Source organism: Pantherophis guttatus, chromosome 4, assembly GCF_059756535.1.
Source record: "Pantherophis guttatus breed Tessera chromosome 4, ASM5975653v1, whole genome shotgun sequence".
Lineage (NCBI taxonomy): Eukaryota > Metazoa > Chordata > Lepidosauria > Squamata > Colubridae > Pantherophis > Pantherophis guttatus.
In genome coordinates this window covers 10,578,048-10,598,955 of record NC_142066.1, presented here as the reverse complement: position 1 = coordinate 10,598,955, position 20,908 = coordinate 10,578,048, and the positions used below count along the sequence as shown (strand labels likewise).

Below are 20,908 nucleotides of genomic sequence, written 5' to 3'. Positions count from 1 at the left end.
TTTATACAGCTAACTATCTTCTAACCAACTCTGGATGGTGGTTCCCAATCAAAAGTTAAAACAACCTATAAAATAATACTTAAACTATAAAAGAAAATAAATCAAAATATTAAAAACAACAAATACCCAGCCAGCTAATCTGACCCAGCACTTGGTGGAAAAGCCAGGTCTTCAAAGCTGCATGGAAGGCTAGGATGGAAGAAGTCTGCCAAAGATTAGGGGCAGAGTGTTTCATAGGGCAAGCCTGTAATGGAACAGGCACACTTCCTTAAAGGGACAGCTTCAATTACATATTCCTGGCTTTCTTCAATATTTCAGATCACCCCTAAGATTACTCACGATCACCAGAAAAATGCCAAAAAATTACAGTATAGGATTTCACTATTTAACTGTTCTACAGCTCGGATAAAGCCTTAGAAATTGATTATATATGTTACATATATAAAGAAAAGAAATAGCATTGAATTGCATGATGAAGTTTGCGAGCTTGAATATTTGGACTTTTCCCATGAATGTTTTTGGTAACCAGGTAAAGACTGAATTACAGAATTATTCATTGTTAATCTGTCCTCCTGGTTAGATGCTGTTTGGTGTTCAGATGTGGGTTCAGGAGAATGATGTAGCATTTGGGCAGGAAGATGCAACCCAGGAGACCTGCAGTAGAGCCCAAGATGGAGAAGATCTCCACAGCCACCATGTATTTCCCCTTGGTGCTCAGATAGGCTGGGATGAAGGACACCCAAATGCTACAGAACACAAGCATGCTGAAGGTGATCAGCTTGGCTTCATTAAAAGTATCAGGCAGTTTTCTGGCAAAGAAAGCCACAGTGAAACTGATGGTGGCCAGGAGCCCCAAGTAGCCCAGGACAATGTAAAACATGGCATCTGAGCCTTCATTACATTGAACAATGATCTCTTGAACCTGTGAATGCATGTCCCACTCAGGGAAGGGAGGAGACATGATCAACCATATCATGCAGATAATAGCTTGAATACATGAGCAGAAGACAATGATGGATCCTGCCAGTCTGTTTCCTAGCCATTTCCTCATCTGGTTTCCTGGCTTAGTGGCCAGGAAGGCCAAAACAACCGTGATGGTCTTGGCCAAGACACAAGAAACCGAGAGAGAGAAAATGATGCCAAACATAATTTGCCTGAGAAAGCAAGTCACCTTCCCAGGCCAACCTATGAAGAGCAGAGAGCACAGAAAACAAAGCAGGAGAGAGGAAAGAAGGATGCATGTGATGTTCCTGTTGTTGGCTTTGACAATGGGGGTGTCCCAGTGCAGAATGAAGGCCAGTGCCACCAAAATGACAACTAATGAAAAGAAAAGGATCAAGGAAATCAAAACGATTCCCAAGGGTTCACCATAGGATAAATAGCTGAAACGTTTGGGAAGGCACTGGATCTTTTCTTCATTCGAATACTGATCCGCTGGGCATCTCTCACATTGGTTTGCATCTGAAATACATGAAGAAGAACAAGTCACTTCCAACTATATAGGACAATCTATAGAGCTAATTGAGAGAGATCATTGCTGGGGATGCCATTCACAAACCCCTTGACATATAATAATGCTTTCTTAAAAAGTGTACGGATTCTGGTCTGTTATTTATTCATATATATTCCTTTGAACTGCACTATTAGTGGTGAAGGACTCTGAAGAGAATTGCAACTCTCAACTAAGAAAAGAAATCAGAATAGAATGGATTTAGAAAAGTGTTTAAATTAGACCCATCTTTGAAAAAGAAATCTACCAAAGGTTACCCCAATTCCATTCCTCTAAATAGCATATCAGAGATGGAACGAATGAAGAAAAGATGAGTTTGGAAGCTCTCAACTCTTAGCTGTCACTTTTTTTTACTTACCTGTTTCAATTGAAATTCTTCCTTCAGAACATTGTCTACAATTGTAGCAACAAATATGTTTTCCCTCCTGAACAACTCTGCTGTAACCCTGACGGCAGCTCTCTACACATCTGGCATGGGGAGGTACCTGAAAGAAAAATGGAAAGGTTTAGGAATGAGATTCATCAAGATGTTGTGCAAGTCCTCCTTTTTATTAGGAGAACTGGGTACTTTCAGGGACATGCATAATCTTCTGATGTCAACATGTCCCAAGATGCTTTCGGAGAGTGTCCATATTTATATTAAATCATTCTATTCCTAGGATGCATGCTGAGTTTTCTGCAAACACGTCAATTCTCATTTGTTCTTGTAGAACAAGAAAAGGAGATAGTTGAGTGCATGGGAGTCTCTGGTGGAGGATATCTAAAATGTTTCAATCCTACTAGAAATCAGATCAGATCAGAGAGGTTTTAAACCTGCAATCTAGAACAAAACAAAGGATTTCATTCTGTAGGAAATGTCATCCATTTTCATTTTGTAGGATTAAAATACCCTTGGTGTTCCTTTTTATCTGCCAGGACCCAAAATCAATAAAGACATATGGACTTACTTCTGAGCAGTCCTCACCTGTAAATAGAAATCTTAACAAAATAAAGGACTTGTTTAGCATCACTATAGATATCAATCAAAGCTTCCATATTCAACTGCGACTTTGTCTTCTGGAAAAAACACCTCCTTTCTGGGAGTCCTGACTAAATTCCATCAAGTATCATTTGTATGTATTTTAATAATGATATAATATGTTTACAAGAAACGCATATTACAACTCAAGATCAAAAATATTTGATAAACTCAAAACTAGGAGCACATTATATATCTTCAACTTCGCAGAAAAAGAATGGTGTGGTTATTTATGTAAATAAAAAATTAACAGCAAAAGTTATAGAAGTAGATCAAGATGGTAGATTTGTAGCAATTGAATTGTTTACAGCAAATGGTCAAATTCTTTTGATTGGAATTTATGCTCCCAACCAACAACAGGATTATTTTTACAAGATGTTACATACTAAAATATTGCAATGGGACTACAGATCTATTTTAATTATGGGAGATTGGAATGGAGTAATTGATTCTAAATTAGATAAAAAGAGCTTGGCAAAGTCTAGAATTAGATTACCACAGACCTTTTTTGATATGAAAGAAGATATGGAACTAAAAGATGTTTGGAGAATACATAATCCAAATGAATTGGATTACACTTTTTTTTCTGATAGACATAGATCCTTTTCTAGGATTGATTTTATTTTGTTGTCAAATGATCTACTTGTTAAGACAAAAAGAACAAAGATTTTTCCAAGAACTTTGACTGATCATAGTCCTGTATGGATAGAAATCGAGATGGATAAGGTTGAGAGACGTTCTTGGAGATTAAATGAGAACTTGTTTAGATATGAAAAAAATATAATAGAACTTAAAAAGCATTTGAAAGAATTTTTTGAAATAAATTTGAATAAAGGTACCCCAGTTGAAATTGTTTGGGATGCAAGTAAAGCTTATATGAGAGGGGTACTTATCTACATGAATTCTAAACATAGACTGTTCCGACAAAAGAAAAGATCTGAGTTGGAAATGGAAATAAAGAATAAAGAACAGTTACTTATTAAAAACCCAACAGATGAAAGAATACGAAGTGCTATAAAACTTTTGAAAGACCAATTCCAAATGCTTATGGCGGAACAAGTTGCAACAAGCTTACAATACGCGAAGCATAATACATTTTGCAATGCTAATAAACCGGGCAGATGGTTGGCCTACACATTGAGGAAAAAACAAAGTATGCGGACTATTGACAGTATCGATATTGGAGGGAAAGAAATTTTTCAACAAAAATTAATTAAAGAAGCTTTTGTGGATTATTATACTAAACTATATGCTAAAGAAGAGGTGCAGAATGGACTTATAGAAAAATATTTAAAGGATAAGAGAGTTACAAAAATTACTGATCAACAAAAGGAAAGAATGAATTATCTTATAACAGAGGAGGAGATAATAGCAGCAATTAAACAGCTAAAAACAGCTAAAGCTCCTGGCACGGATGGTTTGACTGCAGTGTATTACAAAACTTTACAAGCTGAAATGGTGGGACAACTTAGAGATTTATTTTGCAATATTCAACAAGGGGGTAAAATACCCCCATCCTGGACAACTGCTTATATATCTTTGATACCAAAGGAACAAGTTGGTCCTAAAAAACCAGAGAACTACAGACCAATATCTCTTTTGAACACAGACTATAAAATTTATGCGAAGGTATTAGCCAACAGGTTGATGCCAGTAATCCAAAAGGTGATTCATGAGGACCAAGCGGGATTTATTGAGGGCAGATACATGAAGGACAATGTAAGGCAAGTAATAGACTTATTGGAATATCTTGATAAGAATAAACAGATTTCTGCAGTGCTGGTCTTTTTGGATGCGGAGAAGGCCTTTGATAGAGTGGATTGGAATTTTCTACTAAAGACTTTAAAAAAGATGGGCTTTGGGGACCAATTTACACAGGCAATCTCAGCAATTTATCAAGAGCAAAAAGCACAGATTATTATTAATGGAAGTTTGACGACAGAGTTTAAAATTGAAAAAGGAACAAGACAGGGATGTCCGTTGTCCCCACTTTTATTTATTTTAACATTGGAAGTCTTGCTAAATACAATACGGGACTCAAAAATTTTGAAAGGCATAATGATAAGGCAAGAGGATTATAGAATAAAGGCATTTGCAGATGATCTGGTGGTTACCCTATCACAACCAATGGAATCAACAATCCTGATGAATGACATTATACAAGATTATGGTAGAGTTTCAGGTTTTAGACTGAATTCAAAAAAGACTAAAATGATAGTCAAAAATATGACACAAGATCGTAAACATGAGCTTGAAAGGAGGGCAGGTTTTGAAATTGTACCTAAGGTAAAATATCTTGGAGTTCAGGTTGCAGAATCAAACATGAAATTGTTTCAAAATAACTATGAGGTGTTGTGGCGAGAGGTTCAGAAAGACATGGAGACTTGGAAAAAGCTGCAACTGTCTTTACTTGGAAGAATAGTAGCAGTTAAGATGAACATTTTGCCAAGATTTCTGTTTTTGTTTCAAATGATTCCGGTGCTTAAAAGTGATAAACAACTGAAAGTTTGGCAAACTGGACTTAATAAGTTCGTCTGGAACGAGAAAAAGCCGAGAGTGAAATTGAAAATTATGCAAGATGTTCCAGAAAGAGGAGGCCTTAAACTTCCAAACCTACAGTTATATTATGATGCAGCAGCTTTAACTTTAACAAGTGATTGGTTTGGGGGTAAAAAGGCTGGAATATTGAATGCAGAAAGTTTTGATCTTGAATTTGGATGGCATGCTTACCTATTTTATGATGACAAAGTTGATAAAGTATTTAAAAGTCATATACTTAGAGACTCTTTGATGAGAGTTTGGAAGAAGCACCGACTCAAATGGGATTATAAAATACCGCTATGGCTGGATCTTGGTCATACCTTGTGGAATACAAATATAATGTCACTCGGGGGGTTTTTATACAAAGAGGTTCTTTTTACAGATGCGGGCAGATGGCAGTTGAAGACATTGCAGACACTGTTGGATGAAGGGATTAATTTAACCTGGTTACAATATAATCAATTACAATTGAGATGGAAAGAGGACCAAAAAACTGGTATTATGTTGCATGAGGAAGAATTGGTTAGACATATAAGAGAGAAAGGTCTAATGCATATTAAAAGGCTTTATAATGTTTTGCTAGAAAGGGATTCAGAAACGGAATTAGTTAAAGATTGCATGATTAAGTGGGCACAAAATTTTGAAGAACCAGTGATGTTGGAAACATGGGAAAAAATTTGGGTTCAGAATGTTAAATTTACACAGTCGCAGAATCTGAGGGAAAATTTTTATAAAATGTTTTATAGATGGCATTTAGATCCTAAAAAGTTGTCATGTATGTACCCTAATGTTCAGCCAAAATGTTGGAGATGTGAATGTTTGGATGCTACGTATTATCATGTTTGGTGGACCTGTAGGAAAGTTAAGGCTTTTTGGATAAAAATATGGTGGGTCATGCAGAATGTTTTGAAGAAAAAAATTCAATTTTCTCCACAATTGTTTTTATTGGGCATAGTTAAGGGTTTTGCACGGGATGAAACAAAATTAATATTGTATATGATAACAGCAGCAAGATTGTTGATAGGTAAATATTGGAAGAATGAAGCTTTGCCTACTATCGAGGAATGGACTTCGAAGATGGCCAGTTTTGCAGAGATGGCGAAGATTTCAGCATATTTAAAAGATAGTTCACAAGAGACTTATGAATGGGAATGGAAAAGGTGGATAGAATATGTTCAGAACAAATACCAAATTAGAAAGTATCAAATAGCTTTTATTTGAAAACAATGTATTAGAAATATTTTAATATAAAAAGACAAAGAGGGAAAATTATATAGGGGGAGGGATGGGTTCAGGTATATATATCAGTGTTATTAGTTATGAGTACATAATAGGGAAGTCTGGGGGGGGAGGGTTAGGGAGGGTTAGGGAGGACGGGAAGTTTGGGGAGGGAGGTGGGGGGGTGAAAAAAGGGGTGAAAATGTAATTGTAAAACTTTTGCAATAAAAAAAAAAAAGTATCATTTGTATGTAGAGATTTCTCTAAAAGGGGCTCCATAGGAGTGCAGCCATCTATAATAAACCTTTTTGTCCTTTCAGAAAGTATCCTCTTTTTACTCCATTCGTAACAGCAATACCCAATATTAAATATTAAATTGGGAAAATGCAAATTTCTGTTCATTACAAAAAATGCATATCTATTGTCTTTTAAGAAATTAGTAGCCTGTCGAGCAAACTAAATCAAACAAAAGGACACATGCATAAATATTCTTATTTCATATTAATTTCAAAATGCAACTCAGTTCCATAACGGAGTTGGAAGGGACCTTGGAGGTCTTCTACTCCAACCCCGTGCTCAAGCAGGAAAACTTATCCCATTTTAGAGAAATGGCTGTGCCATATTTGCTTAAAACCTCCAGTGTTGGAGCACTCACAACTTCTGGAGGCAAGTTGTTACAAAGATTAATTGTTCTAATTGTCAGGAAATTTCTTCTTAGTGTAGGCTGCCTCTCTCCATCCTTAGTTTACATCCATAGCTTCTTGTTCTGCCTTCAGTTACTTTGGAGAACAGGTTGACCCTCTCTTCTTTGTCAAGGCTTCTTAGATTTTGGAACACTGCTACCATATCACCCTTCATCCTTCTTTTTACTAAGACATATCCAGTTCCTGGAACCATTCTTCATATGTTTTAGCCTTCTTTCCCTAATCATTTTTGTTGCTCTTCTCGGTATGTAGAGGTCTTCATAAAGACCATCCCAAAAAGCTAGCTTAACCACAAGATTCCAGAATACCATCACCATCCTTCACTTCTGGAATTTCAGGTCATTGGAGAAGAATATCTTCACCTCCAAATAATGGTCTACCAAGTTTGAGTATGCCAAATATCCCACCTGCTGAAACTTGTGATTCCATACAATGGCACTTTCATTAATGGTGAACTTCTTCCCATCAAGAGGTTTGGAGACCATCTTTCCGATATGGACTCTCTGGAAGGATTGATTGTGGAAGGAGACAAAGTTGAAGATGTCGTATCCCAGGTCAAACTCCCCTTTCTCATCAAAAAAAAATTCTTCTCCCACACTGTTATTAAAACGGGTGTTTTTCAGAAAGTAGTGAAGCTGTATTTGAGAGAGTGGAGAAGTCAGATCAGTTATCCAAATCTTCCCCAAAGTTTGGCTTTGTTCAGAATCCCAACACAGTTTCTTTAGTGAATCTCATCAGAATTGCTTTCTGGTTTGATTTAGAAATCTCTTCAACCCATGCACCACAGCCAATTTTAAATTACAGTAATATCAGTTCCAACAATTTCCTAATATTTATTGATTCTACTGGAATATATTAACAGATAAAATTAAGATTCATGGCATTCATGGTATTGCTGATTTCCTTCCCATCCCCTTCAGGGCTTCCATACATGTATCTGAGAAAAGCAATGACACACCTCCCATGGCTGAAAATGCCTAAGATTTGATCCATCCTGATTTCTCAGAGGAGCTGGCTTTGCTCTTTTTGAATGCATTGCTTGCATGATATGTGCTGCAAGATAAACCCCATTGTAGGTATTGTAGCTCTCTCCAGACATGGTCATTTCAAACACAGAGCCAGAGACTTTCTGGAGTTTTTCCCTCCCAGTGCAGCGTTTAACTCCTTTCTCATATGGAGGCAGTGAACAAAGAAACACAGACTCCCAGAACCAACTAAGATGATGAAAGGGATGCAGAAAAGGTTTTATTCTCTCAAGAAACTCCTGAAATCCTGGCACAGTCCTTGTATGGAGTGAGAAGTATAGGGAGCCGTTGAAAGTCTGAACTAGGAGGCTCCCTTTTAATGATAAAATTACACTGAAATCCCACTGGTAGGTCATGATCCATACTCTGTGATCTATTGGGTTCCTTTGGTAAACTTCACGAGAATAAAGCGCCCATTGTAAAATCTCCATAGATTGGACAGTCCCAGAAGCAAGGAATACAGTGACATTCTTCTGTAAGATAATGTCTAATATTTTGTCTCTGCGTTCTTGAAAGAGATCTTTATTTAAGAGTGCATCTCTTAAAATGGGGATCAGTGCTATCCAAGCAATGCAAATATCACTCTGGAAGAGCCTTGGTTGGAGATGTTGAAAAAAAACTTTCCCCCTATCATCCTCTGAGACCAAGAGGCCAATCCAGTTCCATCCAAAATGTTTTAGTAAATGAACAATCCCTTCGTATTGCAAATTTTCATTGGGAACCATGCTAAAGAAGGAAGGGAACTGCCTTTTGTCACTCAGGACTGGGTCAAAGGAACCATAATTGAGCTGTTGGGAAAAATGATGCATAGAAAATTAAATTGAGGGTGGTTTTGTGATCCATGAAGAGCACAGAGCTTTTCCATTCTCCATAGAATAATGGATTTTACTGTGACATTATGACTTTATTGTAACGTCCCAAAAGTTGCCATCAAGTGTTACATGTAAGGAGATCATAAGCTTCATGATAGTAGATTCTGGGAACTCAGAACTGGGAAATGATAGCCTGGTTAAAATTGAAAGAAGCTAGTGAAGGAAGACTGCCCTCCCCAGATAGAAGAAGAAACCGTGAGGCAGCAAATAATCCAAACACAATTCAAATAATTAAATCACAACCATTTACACAAGGAAAGAAAAGCCCTGTCTAGCTCATTGTCAGAGCTCACACCCCAGGCAAGCTCAAGTATAAACACTTGAGATAAGCCTAGCTAGAAAAAATTCAATTAGCGTTAGTATGTAGCAAAAGAGCAAACACAGTAGCTATTGCTTGTTAGACCAATTACCAGAAGAAATAGACACAGGAATTAGATTTCTCAACCCTGCTTCCTTTCAGGAACAGAGATTAACCTCCTTCCTTCCAAACAAATAGGGAAAATTGTCCCATCAATAAACACAGGTTTAAACATCACCAAGCACAACTTAAATGGAACCAAAAACCAATTTTTGACCCAAACTCTAGCTAGCCAAGAAGCCTTGCTGCATGTCACTCATCTTAGTTCCTTGTCATTAAAAGCTTCTTTCCTGCAGCTCTGCTTCATTATTCAATTATTTCTTCAAAGTGCATCCTGGCGGGAAGAATCCTAATGGGGAGCATTTTCCTCCCAACACTAAGGTTTATTAAAAAAAAATGAGTTTTTCTTTTAACAAGATGAGCTATGGAAAATGGTCACACCTGTGGAAACTTGTAGATGTTCAACATGTGGGCCATCTGGATGGAATTGAGGGAGGTGAGGTCACCAAGGATAGGCAAGAAGTTCAGATTCCTTCTTCTGACACAGTTGAAGTTGATAGGACTCCCTTGATTGAGAAACAGAATATATAAAACATGCTTACTGGCCCTCCAGGCATTGAAATTGTTTTCATACATCTCCACTGTTATTGTGATGTTGGGGAACAGCTTGGCATTCTTGTTGACCTCGTCAACAGCAAAGTACATAGAAAGAGGATGCTGGGCATATTTTGGTATCATGCTGAAATGAAAATGCAGAAGTAGAGAAAATCATATCACCCAAAAAAATGTCTAAATCTAGTTCTAAACTTCAAAGATAATTTCAGAAATTTATTCCGTAGAGATTAATTTTGAATTTCAATGAAAGAGACTTTTGGCATTGCACATTATTCTGACCATCTCCACAATCACTGATTAGCAAGACCTGTTCTAGAACTCTAGGCAAGAATTTTGGAGAGGTTGACTGGAAGACGTTTTCCTAACTGAGAAAATGATGTTCCTCTTTAGAACAGATCATAGAATAAAATCTAGGGTAGCTGCCCCTCTTGCTGACTCCTCTACTTTTTGAGTGACAAAGTTGTCAGTTGAGTTGGTAGGGGACCTGTTCGATTTCCCCCTTGTTTCTGAGTTTGTCTCCCAGTTAATGTCTGGGTAAATAAAAAACCCCATTGCTATTGTGGTGTATTTTGAGATACATTTGTTTATTATTTATTTATTTATTTATTTATTTATTTATTTATTTATTTATTTATTTATTTATTTATTATTGTGATTTATATGCTGCCTTTCTCCCAAGGGACTCAAGGCGACTTACAAAATAACAGTTTCCCATACAAATCACAACAAGGTAAAAATTAAAATCAACACCCCAATTAAAACGGTTTAAAATTATTACAGTGTACACCCAACGGTTCAGTTGAGTTGACGGAAGAGCCACGTCTTCAGTTCGCAATGGAAGGAAAGGTGGTTGGGGGCTGTCCTGAGCTCGGTGGGCAATCCATTCCAGAGGGTCAGGGCCCCCACAGAGAATGCTCTCCTCCTGGAGGCCGTCAGCCGACATTGTTTGGCCGACGGCAGCCTGAGGAGGCCCACTCTGTGAGAGCGCACGGGACGGTGGAAGAGCGGCAGAAGATGGTCCTGCAAGTACTCCGGGCCTAAGCCATGAATGGCTTTATAGGTAAGCACCAGCACCATGAAACGAATCCGGAAAGCCACCGGCAGCCAGTGCAGCTCACGCAGGAGAGGTGTTACACGGGAGTATCGAGATGCCCCCATAATTACCCGCGCGGCTACATTCTGGACTAGCTGGAGCCTCTGGACGCATCCCAAGGGCAGCCCCATGTAGAGGGTGTTACAGTAGTCCAACCTAGAGGTAACAAGGGCGTGAGTGACCGTGGCAAGGGCATCCCGGTCTAGAAAAGGGCGTAACTGGCACACAAGACGCACCTGTGCGAAGGCCCCCCTGGTTACGGCCTTCAGATGATTGTCCAAGGACAGCCGAGAATCCATTTTCTTTGAAAGTCTAAGAACATGAGCAAATCAACCTTATGATTGAGTGGATATATGTTAATCTTGTGCAGTAAATTTTATGATCAGGTCCATAAACCAAACTTTTAGTTCATAGTTTGCTGATTTGCTGGAGCTTCCTTCTTTCATAGGAAAGGTACATTGAAGATTGTATAAAATGATCAACTATCTTCTAGATCTTCCTAGAACTGCTCTAAACGTTTACATGCAACACTGACATCAATATATTTCCATCAATGTTTAAGATGGAAATAAATATTCGCACTGTTCTTTTGAATCTTGTCATCTTTTCTTCATCCAATGGCATCGGCTAATAAACACCTTCATAAGAATGATGTGAATTGCAGTTTCTCAGAAAGGAGCCACTTGGAATTGAATTCCCTTGATAAAGTGCTGTTAAAAGCTCCCAGTATTTGCTGAATGGAAACATTATGAGTGGAAATGACCCTGTTTCCCATGAACTCAGTGATATGTCCATTTTTGAAATGTAGAGAGGAATAATCTTGGAGCATTTGTTTCAAGCACCAAGAGCCTTGGTACTACAGTGGTTTAAAGCACCCTGTTATTAACACAGCTGCCTGCAATTTACTGCTGGTTCGAATCTCGCCAAGGCTCAAGGTTGACTCAGCCTTCCATCCTTTCTAAGGTAGGTTAAATGAGGACCCAGTTTGTGGGGGCAATAAGCTGACTTTGTATAAATATACAAAAGGATGAAGGCTAATGCTGAGCACATTGTAAGCCGCCCTGAGTCTTCGGAGAAGGGCGGCATATAAATCAAATTTTTTTTTTTAAAAAAATCCAAGTTTACCTTAAAATGCATCTTTAGATTTCTAGATCTCTAAGAGGGTTCGTTGTAACATATGAAAGTCCCACATGCATGTTTTCCTAAGGGCCATCTCTCAATGGAAGCCCTGCTCAACATGTCTAACATCTGTAAATATGACAGCCAAACTAGCAGTGTCATTATTGAACCAGAATAATTTCCTTTTCTCTACATTCTATCACCCTTGTCTGAAGTTACATTGCATTTTATTCAAAGAAGTTTGAGGCACTTACATTCCATATTCAGAAATTACTGGCATTTTTTTGAAACTCTGTGTACGTTCATCGGGATTTATAAAGGAAAAAAATCCTCCAAGTATTGTTTTAGCTCCAGAGTTGGAAAATTTCCTTGGAACATTATTGGGCTGGAGGCAGATGGATTTCAAACTCTTACTGACACTGGCAGGAAGCAAGAAGAGCAGAACAAGGTTAAATGAAAGAAGACTTGAGCCATCCTTCCATCCTTCCAAATACATGGTCAACAAAATAGAGCAGTCAAGTTTGCAAAAAATAAATTGCCTTGGTTAGACCTAATGGGAAACATCCACTGAAAAGGAGGAAGATATATAAAGAATAGAATTTTTATTGTCCAAGTGTGATTGGTCACACAAGGAATTTGTCTTTGGTGCATATGCTCTCAGCGTACATAAAGAAAAAATGATATATTCATCACAAATTAAAAGTAAAGATAAATGAGAGCGGTTTCCTTGACTGTGATTTCAATGGCCCAAGATAAATTTTGAGGGATCTTTCAAAGTGCAGCAGGAATTTCTGAATGTTTTTCTCCTTGCCATCCTTGTTCAGGTGTGATGCTGTCAAGAAACAGAACTGAAATGCAGTTATTGGAAAATCAGAGGGAAAATTATAACCTTTATTCCCTGGTGATTTAGGCAAATTGTGTTTGTCTAAAATGTGTACATGGATACTGTAAGAGTTACAATTAGTTTCCCATAGCAAGTGCCATTTTCTTTCTCTTGCTTCGCAATCTTCTTTGTTCTTACCTTGACCTTATACACAGAAAAGTTTCAGAAACTTTTGCTTTGGAGAATTGCATTACCTACATCAATCTACATTATCTCTCACATGGATGCCAACTTGTTATATCACAGAAAGCTTTACTACAAGGGGTTGAAAGAAAGATGTGATCTTGAAAATGTGATTAATTTACCGTATTTTTCAGACTATAAGACACACTTCTCCATCACAAAAAAAGTGGGTGGAAATGTTGGTGTGATTTATAGACCAAATATGGGTCTGTTTTTGGCCTCCTGAAACATTCCCACGCACGTTTTTGGCAAAAACTGGATGCACAGAGGGTTTGGGAGGCCTGCAGACTGCTCCTGGGGGCTGGGGAGGGCAAAAACCAGATGCACAGAGGCCAAAATTTTTCTTCTTGTTTTCCTCTTCAAAATTTAGGTGCGTCTTATACTCCCGTGCATCTTATAGTCTGAAAAATACAGGTAATATACAGAGAAAAACTATAATAGTCCACTGTCTTCCCTAAAATGAAAACAGGCAAAATAAATCAATCCTCAACTTATGACTGCAGTTGAGCCCAAAATTTCTGAGTCATTTTTTCATTGAGTTTTGCCCCATTTTATGACTTTTCTTGCCTCAGTTGTTAAGTGAAGCACTGCAGTTGATAAGTTAATGACCCAGTGGTGAAGTAAAACTGGCTTCTTCATGGACTTGTTGTCAGTTGTCAGAATGTTGCAAGAAATGATCACATGATCTTAGATCTTAGATCACTGCAACTGTCATTAATATGCCTTGGTAGTACAGTGGTCTAAAGCACCCTGTTATTAAGACCAGCTGCCTGCAATTACTGCAGGTTTGAATCTCTCCAGGTTCAAGATTGACTCAGCCTTCCATCCTTTCTAAGGTAGGTAAATTGAGGACCCAGTTTGTGGGGGCAATAAGCTGACTTTGTATAAATATACAAAAAGGATGAAGGCTATTGCTTAGCACATTGTAAGCTGCCCTGAGTCTCCGGAGAAGGGCGGTATATAAATCAAATTTTTTAAAAAATTCTCATTCTAATGTTATTCTGACAAAATTATGGGTATTTTTTTCTTTCAAATGTATGGAATTTCTAGTTCCAAAGATTTACTAAAGCTTTTCTCTGCATAAATGTCATTTTAAAAGCATACATATCTTGAAGATGAGCTTATACAATACCAGAAAAGTACTATTAAAGGTATTTTTCTTCTCCCCTTAATATCAGAATTTACAAGATTTGTTCCTTCATTCAATTTGTGTGATGGGCTACTGCTAATCATGTAATTCTCAAACAAATTCAGTATAGAGTGAGGTTGACCAAATCTGACTTATTTCTCAGATTTCAATATTTCTCAGTCTTGACCAACTCATCTCACAGACTTATTTTTTCTGTAAAACATATGTTGGATGGAGTATTCAGTATGTTTGAAGCCTTGAGTTTTATATAAAAGGAACAGGTGGGATAATAAAATAGCCAGGACAAAACACAGACTTCTCTCCAGCCAATCTCTGCTTGAAGGAAAAAAAAAAAAAAAAAAGCAGAAAAGTCAGTTTGGAGTGTATCTGGATACCAGGAAAGGAGAAAATGCATCAAGTTAAATTGCTAGAAAATTTTCAGATTTTTTGCCTATTCAGATTATGATTCCCTTGTAGGAGTGTCTGTGCCTATGGGTGCTTCGTTTGAATTTCTCGCATTGTTTACTAAGATTTGTCCAATAGTAAAAGCAGTCTCAGGAAAGTGGCCCTTATGCAAAGCTCTGGGAGGACCTGAGTAAGGCAGAGAAAAACAGTATTTGGGAATGTAAAGGTAGGGAAATAGAGAAATTTACTTTGAAAGAAACTGTGGAGCCGTTGAATGTAAATCCTCTCCTCATTGGAAAAATTCTAATTTTTGTGAGTTAATTCATTGCATTTTCAATACTATTCCTACGCTAATCTGAACAGCTTTCATTTCATATAAAACATATAAGGTAACAAGCTAATAAATATATATCAACATAAAAACCTAATATATTGCAGAATATTCATGACTGGGAAGACATGATAACAAGGTCAGCCAATGAATTGGCATAGCAACTAAAACAGCCAATGGGAGCTGAAACAGTTTGGAGTCTGGGCGTGGCTTAGCTCTGTGTGCTATGTTGAAAATTAAAACTGAAACTAGTCTGTCTGCTGTACTCTGCTTGTGATTTGCTTGTAACTGCTACCACGTTGGAAGAATCTGCTGTTGGTATTGTACATTTATTCATGTGTTATTATGTATATAAATAAAAGTTAATGAATCCTGAAGAATCAGTTATCTGTGTGTGCTTTCTGGATTTGATTTTTGCAACAAATTCTGACAATATATATATTTCTATAGGTATCCCACCTCCAGAAGAGCTAAAATCACCCAATTTCCACAACAGAAGAGCCAGGTGTGACTTCTCATCTTGATAAAATGAGGGGTAGAAAATGGGGCCAATGAATAAAATTTTCAATAAAGCTACTTGACATCTTGGAAACCAAAGAGGTTCTCTCATGTTAACAACAACCATGCATTTCCCAAAATACCCTTATTCTCTCCATAGTATCAAAAAATTCCAATGCAATCATGGTACTATTTATTTGTTTATTTATTTATTTATTTTCAAACATTTATACAGCTAACCATCTTCTAACCAAATCTGGATGGTGGTTCCCAATCAAAAGTTAAAACAACCTATAAAATAATATTTAAACTATAAAAGGAAATAAATCAAAATATTAAAAACAACAAATACCCAGCCAGCTAATCTGACCCAGCACTTGGTGGAAAAGCCAGGTCTTCAAAGCTGCATGGAAGGCTAGGACGGAAGAAGTCTGCCAAAGATTAGGGGCAGAGTGTTTCATAAGGCAAGCCAGTAATGGAACAGGCACACTTCCTTAAAGGGAAAGCTTCAATTACATATTCATGGCTTTCTTCAATATTTCAGATCACCCCTAAGATTACTCACGATCACCAGAATAATGCCAAAAAATTACAGTATAGGATTTCACTATTTAACTGTTCTACAGCTCAGATAAAGCCTTAGAAATTGATTATATATGTTACATACATAACGAAAAGAAATAGCATTGAATTGCATGATGAAGTTTGCGAGCTTGAATATTTGGACTTTTCCCATGAATTTTTTTGGTAACCAGGTAAAGGCTGAATTACAGAATTATTCATTGTTAATCTGTCCTCCTGGTTAGATGCTGTTTTGTGTTCAGATGTGGGTTCAAGAGAATGATGTAGCATTTGGGCAGGAAGATGCAACCCAGGAGACCTGCAGTAGAGCCCAAGATGGAGAAGATCTCCACAGCCACCATGTATTTTCCCTTGGTGCTCAGATAGGCTGGGATGAAGGACACCCAAATGCTACAGAACACAAGCATGCTGAAGGTGATCAGCTTGGCTTCATTAAAAGTATCAGGCAGTTTTCTGGCAAAGAAAGCCACAGTGAAACTGATGGTGGCCAGGAGCCCCAAGTAGCCCAGGACAATGTAAAACATGGCATCTGAGCCTTCATTACATTGAACAATGATCTCTTCAATCTCTGAATGCGTGTCCCACTCAGGGAAGGGAGTAGACATGATCAACCATATCATGCAAATAACAGTTTGAATACATGAGCAGAAGACAATGATGGATCCTGCCAGTCTATTTCCTAGCCATTTCGTCATCTGGTTTCCTGGCTTAGTGGCCAGGAAGACCAAAACAACCGTGATGGTCTTGGCCAAGACACAAGAAACCGAGAGAGAGAAAATGGTGCCAAACATAATTTGCCTGAGAAAGCAAGTCACCTTCCCAGGCCGACCTATGAAGAGCAGAGAGCACAGAAAACAAAGCAGGAGAGAGGAAAGAAGGATGCATGTGATGTTCCTGTTGTTGGCTTTGACAATGGGGGTGTCCCAGTGCAGAATGAAAGCCAGTCCCACCAAAATGACAACTAATGAAAAGAAAAGGATCAAGGAAATCAAAACGATTCCCAAGGGTTCACCATAGGATAAATAGCTGAAACGTTTGGGAAGGCACTGGATCTTTTCTGCATTCGAATACTGATCCGCTGGGCATCTCTCACATTGGTTAGCATCTGAAATACATGAAGAAGAACAAGTCACTTCCAACTATATAGGACAATCTATAGAGCTAATTGAGAGAGATCATTGCTGGGGATGCCATTCACAATCCCCTTGACATATAATAATGCTTTCTTAAAAAGTGTACGGATTCTGGTCTGTTATTTATGCATATATATTCCTTTGAACTGCACTATTAGTGGTGGAGGACTCTGAACAGAATTGCAACTCTAAAACTAAGAAAAGAGATCAGAATAGAATGGATTTATAAAAGTGTTTAAATTAGACCCATCTTTGAAAAAGAAATCTACCAAAGGTTACCCCAATTCCATTCCTCTAAATAGCATATCAAAGATGGAAAGAATGAAGAAAAGATGAGTTTGGAAGCTCTCAACTCTTAGCTGTCACTTTTTTTTACTTACCTGTTTCAACTGAAATTCTTCCTTCAGAACATTGTCTACAATTGTAGCAACAAATATGTTTTCCCTCCTGAACAACTCTGCTGTATCCCTGACGGCAGCTCTCTACACATCTGGCATGGGGAGGTACCTGAAAGAAAAATGAAAAGGTTTAGGAATGAGATTCACCAAGATGTTGTGCAAGTCCTCCTTTTTATTAGGAGAACTGGGTACTTTCAGGGAGATGCATAATCTTCTGATGTCAACATGTCCCAGGATGCTTTGGGAGAGTGCCCATATTTACATCAAATCCTTCTATTCCTAGGATGAGTTCTGACTTTTCTGCAAACATATTTATAAAAAAAACAAAAAGAGATAGTTGAGAGCAAGGGGGTCCCTGGTGGGAGACATCTAAAATATTTCAATCCTACTAGAAATCAGATCAGATCAGAGAGGTTTTGCAACGTGCAATCTAGAACAAAACGAAGAATTTCATTCTGTAGGAAATGTCATCCATTTTCATTTTGTAGGATTGGAATACCCTTGGTGTTCCTTTTTATCTGCCAGGACCCAAAATCAAGAAAGACATATGGACTTTCTTCTGAGCAGTCCTCACCTGTAGATAGAAATCTTAACAAAATCAAAGAATTGTTTAGCATCACTATAGATATCAATCGAACGCTCCATATTCAACTGCGACTTTGTCTTCTGGAAAAAACACTTCCTTTCTGGGAGTCCTGACTAAATTCCATCAAATATCATTTGTATGTAGAGATTTCTCTAAAAGGGGCTCCATAGGAGTACAGACATTTATAATAAACCTTTTCTCCTTTCAAAAAGTATCCTCTTTTTACTCCATTCATAACAGCAATACCCAATATTAAATATTAAATTGGGAAAATGCAAAATTCTGTTCATTACAAAAAATGCATATCTATTGTCTTTTAAGAAATTAGTAGCCTGTCGAGCAAACTAAATCAAACAAAAGGACACATGCATAAATATTCTTATTTCATATTAATTTCAAAATGCAACTCAGTTCCATAACGGAGTTGGAAGGGATCTTGGAGGTCTTCTACTCCAACCCCGTGCTCAAGCAGGAAACCCTATCCCATTTTAAAGAAATGGTTGTGCCATATTTCCTTAAAACCTCCAGTGTTGGAGCACCCACAACTTCTGGAGGCAAGTTGTTACAAAAATTAATTGCTCTCATTGTCACGAAATTTTTTCTTAGTGTAGGCTGCCTCTCTCCTTCCTTAGTTTCCATCCATAGCTTCTTGTTCTGCCTTCAGTTACTTTGGAGAACAGATTGACCCTCTCTTCTTTGTCATGGCTCCTTAGATTTTGGAACACTGCTACCATATCACCCTTCACTCTTCTTTTTACTAAGACATATCCAGTTCCTGCAACCATTCTTCATATATTTTAGCCTTCAGTCCCCTAATATTTTTTGTTGCTCTTCTCGGTATGTAGAGGTCTTCATAAAGACCATCCCAAAAAGCTAGCAGAACCACAAGATTCCAGAATACCATCACCGTCCTTTGCTTCTGGAATTTCAGGTCATTGGAGAAGAATATCTTCACCTCCAAATAATAGTCTACCAAGTTAGAGTATGCCAAACACCCCACCTTCTGAAATTTGTGATTCCACACAATGGCATTTTCATTAATGGTGAATATATTCCCATCAAGAGGTTTGGAGACCATCTTTCCGATATGGACTCTCTGGAAGGATTGATTGTGGAAGGAGACAAAGTTGAAGATGTCATATCCCGGGTCAAACTCCCCTTTCTCATTAAAAAAGATTTCTTCTCCCACACTGTTATTAAAACGAGTGTTTCTCAGAAAGTAGTGAAGCTGGATTTGAGAGAGTGGAGAAGTCAGATCAGTTATCCAAATCTTCCCCAAAGTTTGGCTTTGTTCAGAATTCCAACACAGTTTCTTTAGTGAATCTCATCAGAATTGCTTTCTGGTTTGATTCAGAAATCTCTTCAATCCATGCACCACAGCCAATTTTAAATTACAGTAATATCAGTTCCAACAATTTCCTAATATTTATTGATTCTACTGGAATATATTAACAGATAAAATTAAGTTTCATGGCATTCATGGTATTGCTGATTTCCTTCCCATCCCCTTCAGGGCTTCCATACATGTATCTGAGAAAAGCAATGACATACCTCCCATGGCTGAAAATGCCTAAGATTTGATCCATCCTGATTTCTCAGAGGAGCTGGCTTTGCTCTTTTTGAATGCATTGCTTGCATGATATGTGCTGCAAGATAAACCCCATTGTAGGTATTGTAGCTCTCTCCAGACATGGTCATTTCAAACACAGAGCTAGAGACTTTCTTGAGTTTTTCCCTCCCAGTGCAGCGTTTAACTCCTTTCTCATATGGAGGTAGTGAACAACGAAACACAGATTCCCAGAACCAAGTAAGATGACGAAAGGGATGCAGAAAAGGTTTTATTCTCTCAAGAAAGTCCTGAAATCCTGGCACAGTCCTTGTATGGAGTGAGAAGTATAGGGAGCCGTTGAAAGTCTGAACTAGGAGGCTCCCTTTTGATGATAAACTCACAGTGAAATCCCACTGGTAAGTCATGATCCATACTCTGTGATCTATTGGGTTCTTTTGGTAAACTTCACGAGAATAAAGCGCCCATTGTAAAATCTCCATAGATTGGACAGCCCCAGAAGCAAGGAATACAGTGACATTCTTCTGTAAGATAATGTCTAATATTTTGTCTCTGCGTTCTTGAAAGACATCTTTATTTAAGAGTGCATCTCTTAAAATGGGGATCAATGCTATCCAAGCAATGCAAATATCACTCTGGAAGAGCCTTGGTTGGAGATGTCGAAAAAATACTTTCCCCCTCTCATCCTCTGAGACCAAGAGGCCAATCCAGTTCCATCCAAAATGTTTTAGTAAATGAACAATCCCTTCGTATTGCAAATTTTCATTGGGAACCATGCTAAAGAAGGAAGGGAACTGCCTTTTGTCACTCAGGACTGGGTCAAAGGAACCATAATTGAGCTGTTGGGGAAAATGATGCATAGAAAATTAAATTGAGAGTGGTTTTATGACCCATGAAGAGCACAGAGCTTTTCCATTCTCCATAGAATAATGGATTTTACTGTGACATTATGACTTTATTGTAACAACCCAAAAGTTGCCATCAAGTGTTACATGTAAGGAGATCATAAGCTTCATGATAGTAGATTCTGGGAAATGATAGCCTGGTTAAAATTGAAAGAAGCTAGTGAAGGAAGACCGCCCTCCCCAGATAGAAGAAGAAACCGTGAGGCAGCAAATAATCCAAACACAATTCAAATAA

General features: G+C 37.9%; 1 protein-coding gene across 1 annotated transcript; it reads right to left on the bottom strand.

The window, feature by feature from the left end:
- Positions 1 to 559: 559 nt before the first annotated feature.
- Positions 560 to 9,940, bottom strand: LOC132711309 (vomeronasal type-2 receptor 26-like). The gene is made up of 4 exons (XM_060689943.2): positions 9,688 to 9,940; positions 7,399 to 7,626; positions 1,869 to 1,995; positions 560 to 1,461 (listed from the first exon to the last, which is right to left on the bottom strand). Exons 1-4 carry the CDS (start codon positions 9,880 to 9,882, stop codon positions 560 to 562), a joined length of 1,452 nt encoding a protein of 483 aa, XP_060545926.2. The 5' UTR covers positions 9,883 to 9,940.
- Positions 9,941 to 20,908: the final 10,968 nt, after the last annotated feature.